Genomic DNA, 7436 nt, shown 5'->3' with positions numbered 1-7436 from the left:
AGAACCCAAAGTAACATCAAGTAGAAGTATGAGAATAAAGCAGTACAAGATCTAACTTTATGTGGAATATTCTTTGGGTGGCTGTGGGACACCGAAGAGTTGTAAAATCTTAGTTCCCAGTTTAGCCTTGGATTTGCATTTAATCTTGAACAAGGCACTAAATAGCTCTTATTCGCTAGTGATTAAATAATGGCATTCATTTGTGTAAAAAGGCTGATGAATCTTCTACATATAAACATTATTTCTAGTAATAACAAAACATCCACCCAACCCTCCCCCTTTGTCTGCATCCTCTAACGTTCCTCTGCTCCTTCACCCCGTTGTCTCCACAGGGCTCACAACACTGGTATTTAAGAGTAGGGGTGAAGAATGACCCCCTTCCTGCCAGCTCTCCAATAACCCCTACTTCAAAAAGGAATTATGGTGAGTTACAGTTGAGATTTGAAAGGTACGTGTATAGAAGAATTTACCCATCTTTAATTTTTAAAAGCAACTCTTTTTCCTTTTTTCCTTTCCCAGGTTGGAAACACAGACTCTCTCTAGCCAGAAAGCTGGTGAGCCTTTGATTTCAGATAAACTTTTTAATTGAATGATAATTTCAAACCCATCAAGATTTTCTGCTGAAAATATTTCTTCCCATTGCTATTAGTTTTATAACAACAGAATTGTGTTGTAGCAGATTTTTGCTTGACATCTGCTAATTCTAGAACTGAAAGAAGAATCAGCTCCATGTCTCTAGAGGACATGTTGCATTTAACCACAGAAAACGTTGAGGTTATCATTTGTCAAACTTGTCCAACAATGAACAGTGTGTAGAGAAATGAAAAAGACGATCTTTAGCAACTACAGATATGGAAATAATTGGGCATGTAACTAACATGTGATCTTTGTTTGGTTTACATTTTTCTCAGATGAGGTTGACTAAAAAGGATAGGCTACCTTGAACACATAAGCAAAACAAGAAACTCCCTTAAAGATGTCATTTGTAGAGGTGTGGAATATCACTTAAGCTCAAGCACACATCATTCTGGATTAAACCATAGGGATTTGGTGTATTAGTTCACACTGCTTTGTAGTTTTAGAGCAAATGTGTGATGCCTAAGCTAGCAATGTGATGGCAAGTCCCAATTCTTCATTTTTTCTGATAACAAAAAAAGCATTTGACTGTTCTCACTGGAATTGCTCAAGCCTTGCTAAATCTTTGTCTGAGACGGACCTTAAAATATTTTACTTTGAAAAGCAAAATTTATCCAGTTAGTAAAAGAGGATTTGTATGAAAACATTCATGCGAGTTTAAACAGAGCTATCAATCACTGCTATTTCTCATACACCACGGTCCATTATAGCTCTGTAACGGTCAGTGCAGATCCTCAGGAAAGGAGCATCAACCTCCATCCATATTTCTATCTATACAAAGCTACTAATACCAGACCACTTGCCTTTTTTTTTTTTTTTTTTCCTCCAGAATTCTTCAGTGCTGTAAGTATTTGTAACAGATTTGCTCAAAACTTCAAGGAGACCAAACACAAAGATAGAATCATGGTAATCCCTGCCTTGGAAAGCTCCAAGCAAAACACCTTCTGAGCTTTAAGGGAAGGGACATGCTCATAGATGCAAAATCTTCATGGCTAAGTTTTGGCATAGGCTGGGAGATGCTTCATGATGGATAAAGCCATTCAGCATCCTAGTGAGATTTTGTCTAATAGAACTATCTCAAACAGCAGCTATTCCCAGTTTTTTAACTTTGATACATGCCAACCTTCCTTCCCTGTGGTACTCCTGCTTATTACAGCCTACACAGTGGTTACAACAGTGGGGCTTTTTGGAAATCTTTGCCTGGTTGTTATAATAAAGAGACAGAAAGAAGTTCAAAATGTTACAAACATTTTGATTGCCAACCTCTCTTTATCAGATGTCTTGATCTGCATCATGTGTATTCCCGTCACAGTTGCCTATACTTTAATGGACTACTGGATATTTGGGGAAGCTATGTGTAAAATAAGCTCCTTCATACAAAGTATATCTGTCACAGTCTCCATTTTCTCACTTGTCCTGATTGCTGTCGAGAGATACCAGTTAATTGTGAATCCACGTGGCTGGAAGCCTAATATTTCACATGCCTACTGGGGAATTATTTTCATCTGGGTTCTTTCCCTTGTAATATCCATTCCTTTTTTAATATTTCACCACTTAACTGATGAACCCTTCAAGCATCTATCTTTCCATAGTGATTTCTATAAGAACAAAGCTGTGTGCATTGAAGCCTGGCCCTCTGTTACCGAACGACTGATTTTCACCACTAGTCTGCTGGTTTTCCAGTACTGCTTGCCCCTGGGGTTTATTTTTATCTGCTATCTCAAGATATTTGTATGCCTCCGGAGGAGACACAGTAAAATAGATAGGATGAGAGAGAATGAGAGCAGACTGAGTGAAAACAAAAGGATTAATATGATCTTGATATCAATTGTTGTGACCTTTGCAGCGTGCTGGTTGCCTCTCAATATATTCAATGTTGTTTTTGACTGGAACTATGAGGCGCTGATGAGCTGCAATCATAATCTAGCATTTACACTGTGCCACCTTGTGGCCATGATCTCAACGTGTATCAATCCCATCTTTTATGGGTTTCTCAACAAGAATTTTCAGAAGGATTTGATTGTATTAGTTCACCGCTGCAGATGCTCAGCATCACAAGAGGAATATGAAAACATTGCCCTTTCAAATCTGCACACTGATGTGTCTAAGGGATCTCTGAAATTAAACACTCCCCCTGTGGATATCTAAAACAATCCAGCAGCAGTTTCCAAAAGTTTGTGTTTTGTTGCAGATGACCTTTTTCTATAGGTCTTGATTCTGTTACCACTGAAGTTAAAGGTGGTTTTTGCCATTTAGTTCAGCAAAACTGGGATTATGCTCCCAAAGGCAGACTGTTAACAGGTACTTTGTGATAGCATTAATGCTAAAAAAAGGAAAAAGAAAAAAAAAAGAAAAAGAAAAAGCCTGCACTTCCATGAGTCTTAAAGATCAATAATAAGGAATTATCAACAGTATTAACATCTTGCTTTTTAATCCACACTTTCCAGGTCACTGACATACTACCTTAGACCCACTGCTGATGAGCCCTAAGCCTCCACCAATATCTTCCTTTCAACATGACCATACAGTTTACTTGGGTTTGATACCAGTTCAGCATAGAAATTGAACTTTAACATGAGGAAAAAGCTAGAGTTGGATTCTTTTTTTAAATGAGCACTAATACATGCCCTATTTGATGTTCAGCAAATTCACCTCAGATAGCTGTTCAAGATGAGATACGTACTTAGCATTTCTCCTAAAAGCATTGTATTCTCCTCCAAACCACCAGAAGAGCTCATTGCTTTCTCTGCTATCATCATCACCAGCCTTTAAAACAGACCTTTTAGAATCTCCATTATGAAACAGACATGCTATGAATTCAGAGCACCTCATTTATTTCTGCTACTTCTCCAGCTTATGGGTTTTTCTTTTAACAGAAAATTAGTTTTGTGCTTTAATTTCAGAAGTATCTTTTCCCACATCTCTTCACTAGCAAGAGATCACACTTGAGGCAAATGCAGTTGGTTTCTGTTTGGCCATGTTTGAAAACAGCTTCTCCTGTAATGCAGTGCATGGGAGCCCAAAGATGTAGTACTGAATACTACTTCTACTACTAAAACATATTAAAAATAATTTTCCAGTTTGTTCATAAAAGTTAAGCAAACGTCTTAGATGTCAACTTGCTTTCTCTTGTCCATGTAATTGTACGTAAAATTCCTTGCAATTTATTGCTTAACTTGAAAAATTTTCTTAAGCAAAAAGAATTAATGTTCAGATTAAAATCAGCTCCTTGATGTTTCAGCTACGACGAAACTTACCTTAAGGATACAGAATTCCCTTGGCCAGGGACCAGCCTTTTCTGTATTCATGGAGTTCTTAAAAGATTCAGTCAGGTCACAGTTCTCTTCTTCTGTTTCTACAACATTACTGCAATCTGTCAGCATCACAGTACTCATCAGAGGAGCTGTGAGAAGAGCCTCACAAGCTCTTACAAAATGCTGGATTGTCAAGTGCTTCCTGATTCCTGCTGAGCACGAAGACCTCATTGAAATCTATTAGGGCCTGATCCCACTAAAGTCCTGAGCCAGTGGTACTCACAAGAGTAGGAATGGAAGAATTAGTGACATAGTAATCAAGTATTTGAGTGACAGGTATGAATTAGTTTTGGCATAAAATAGCTTTTTTTTTTTTTATCAGATTAAATATAATGCCTGTGAAGTAGAGTGCATTAATACACGGCTTAAACACCTGCCTTCTGCATTACAGAAAGAAAACCAGGAGACAGCTACAGACCTAGTAACAATGATGATCTGCCCGTTGAGTGTATCTTAGCATTAATTATTTCCATTAACTCCAGCCCTCAGTCAGTCAAATCACTGGGCTCCCCTTACTGCTGATGCCCACCATCTGCTTGCCCAGCACAAGCGTCCAAGCAAGCAGCAGGCAGTGCCTGGCAGCCAGCAGCGCTGCTGACACGCCGTGCACAAACAGCGCCTGCTGCGTGCTCCTGGTGACGGGGACGCGATGGAGTTTGTTCCCTGCCGTACAGGGTGGGACTCCAGGGTACGGTAATTACCTCCGTTCCGCTTGCTTAACTGAGAGCAAACGTGATTCAGGAATTTAACTTGTCTTGGAGACTCCAGTGTCCTACAGCAAGCCATCTGATATAGTCAGATTGCTTGCTGAACGGAGCAAATTACGGTGGCACAGCTGCCAGAAGCTGGGTTACCAGCCAGCTCACTCTGAATTTAGGACACCAGTCTCTATCTACCACAGTCTTTCTCATACTTGAGCACTGTTTACAGCTTCAGGACCCGTGATTAAAACAATTCACAAGCACATGACACTCACAATATACTCCAATTCATCAGTATTTGACACGAAAGTTAAGATCACTCTGCTCTCCTTGCTGCAAATAGCTCAGACAGGATTTAGTGTTTGACTGAGGCCCAGCTGAGATTCCTGTGCGTGAACTTGGCCTAAGATGCTCCCATACCACTGCTGCCATCCCACTGACATGCCCAAGTCTGCTTAGATTTACAGTAAAGGTGTCTTTAGTTTCAGGCCCAAAAATGGTTTAAATGCAGCCACAGAATAAATGCTACTCTAAATTATCCAGTCAGAAGGCCAGCAGAAACTCTTGTGACCTCAGGAAGGCCAGGAGTGCTGCTGGGTGGCCTCCCCTCACTGTCTCTGTAAGCACTTAGGCAGTACATTTCTGTGACATTAAATGGTTAATGGAAAAAAAGGTTACTCTTGCTTTTTGTGACACCAATTGTCTACTCCTGACATCCTGATCGGAGTTAAGCAATCAATTTTTCCAGTCTGATTCTCAGCATAAGAGGGTTCTTCGTTACCAGGTGGAAGCTCTCTGAGCAGCGAGCCTGCTTCACGATCCAACGCGAATAATAACACTTGTGCCTTGATTTCTTGTCATTTCTTCCTTACACTGTCATTTGACTCAAGTGCTGATACTCCATGGCTGTTCTGAGCTTTCAGTTATCAAGTATCTCTTCTCTTAATGCTCTACTTTTAAAATTCACGGCTAAATGAACAGAGTACCAGCACTGCGTCAGGACGTCACCCTCCATGCTGTACGTTCTCTTATTACAGCCACTCACTTTATACGCAGTCTGATTTCTAATTTCCAGACAAATCAATAGGAGTGAATTGACTTTAATAGGCATAGAATCAGACAAAAAGAGTTACTTATTTGTAATACATAAGCATTATGGACTCCAGTGTGACGGTGACACATGTACTGTGCAATATGAAATACTTCAAATGGCTCAAGTCACAATATTAAAATGGCAAATGTTGCCCTGTGTTAGGGAATGCTGAAAAAAAATATTTTTCCATATGTTATTGGCATAGCAAGTCGATACTGTTTTAACAACCTTGCTCACCAGAATGTTGTTACTTGAGGTAACCAAGGGGAGCTCTGAGAGCTTCCTTAGGGGAGCAGAAACATGGAAATGAATATGGGAAGCTAAATGGGGGTACCTGAACTCTCGAATGCTCTCACATGTACAAATAAATTCTTAGCAGTGATGTTGTTTAAAAAAAAAAAACTTGCATCAGAGCTTTGTTCAAGTGGTTCGGTCAGGTAGACCACAAACATATTTATAAACATCCTTGTAAATTAATATATCCTTATGTGTATTTGTACTTTATGGTTGATTGGTTTAACTGTAAGCACACGTAACTAGAGTTAGATACTGACATTTATTGTGAAAATGATTCTGTAGAACAGAGAGCTCAGTTGATTATTGATTGTAATTATGTATGTGTATGAATGCAGTGCCAATGATGTGTTATTTAAATACATTGATTCCTCTTGTCTACTGACAAATAAATATTACGCTGTATAAAACTGCTGCATTGCCCAGCTGGTAAATATTATTGCTTATAATATTACTAGAACAGTTCTTATGCAAACAGTTCTGGAAACTGCTTTAGCATTTCATATGTTCACTTATTATATAAACAGAGATCAGTAAAAAAAAATGAGGTACTTGCTGTTTCCAGTGGAGAGAAGGACTTAAAAGCACTTTAAATTCTTAGTGCTATAAACGCTTAGCTAAAAATGATGCAAACACGTAAACAGCATTCTCAGGGCTCATGGTGCTGACAGCCCTGTTGGTGAAGAAGGACACAGTCATAAACAAGGGAGGTTTCAAAGGAATTCATGCCTCAAGGGCAGAACAACTTACCTTACGATTGGTACCTTACGATTTGTACTGAAATATGACCAATGCATTTGGAATAGTGTTTTCCTAGACATTTCACAGATACATTAAATAATGTTTGCAATTTATCAGAGCAGAAGTTTCTCTCCAGCAGATCAGGAAGTTATATCTACAGAACAAATACTGAGAGAACTTTTCGGAGTGCTGTATTGCAGCCCGATTAGTACATATTTGTTTTAGAACTGGCCTCTACCACTGTGTTTTAATGCATTGATCTCTACACACAGGAAAAAAATCTTTTGCTTTTTCTTGTTTAAGCCAAAATCTTCACACCACAGTACCCTGCATTATCACTATTTATTTCCACTTATGATAGAAACTCACAGGGTGCAACAACAACACATATTACTGGGACAGATTCTTGACAAATTCTCGAAAATTATATATCTTTTTATTTTATCCAACCCTGGTCCACTACAAGTAAAAAATGGTACTCAGGTTCTATTTCTTGCATTATATTTTTTTAAAGTTACATCACAACTGCATCAGTTGGAAGGCAGGAATATTTTATCCTGATGTAAACAAACATTGCACTAAACTGTAACGCAACAGGTGAAGTTCTGAATAGCACCCAAGCTGACTTTCATAGAGAGAACCTTTTCATCTTGCAAA

The 7436-nt window shown here is 38.9% G+C and overlaps 1 protein-coding gene across 1 annotated transcript; it reads left to right on the top strand.

The window, feature by feature from the left end:
• Positions 1–1659: 1659 nt before the first annotated feature.
• Positions 1660–2784, top strand: LOC309883609 (neuropeptide Y receptor type 6-like; the record flags this gene model as incomplete). Its single annotated transcript, XM_082771851.1, has 1 exon — positions 1660–2784. One exon carries the CDS (start codon positions 1660–1662, stop codon positions 2782–2784), a length of 1125 nt encoding a protein of 374 aa, XP_082627977.1.
• Positions 2785–7436: the final 4652 nt, after the last annotated feature.

The sequence above is a fragment of the Aythya marila genome, assembly GCF_965140915.1.
Source record: "Aythya marila genome assembly, chromosome: 14".
Classification (NCBI taxonomy): domain Eukaryota; kingdom Metazoa; phylum Chordata; class Aves; order Anseriformes; family Anatidae; genus Aythya; species Aythya marila.
The sequence above is the reverse complement of the archived record's forward strand: the minus strand, read 5'-3'. Positions and strand labels throughout refer to the sequence as shown.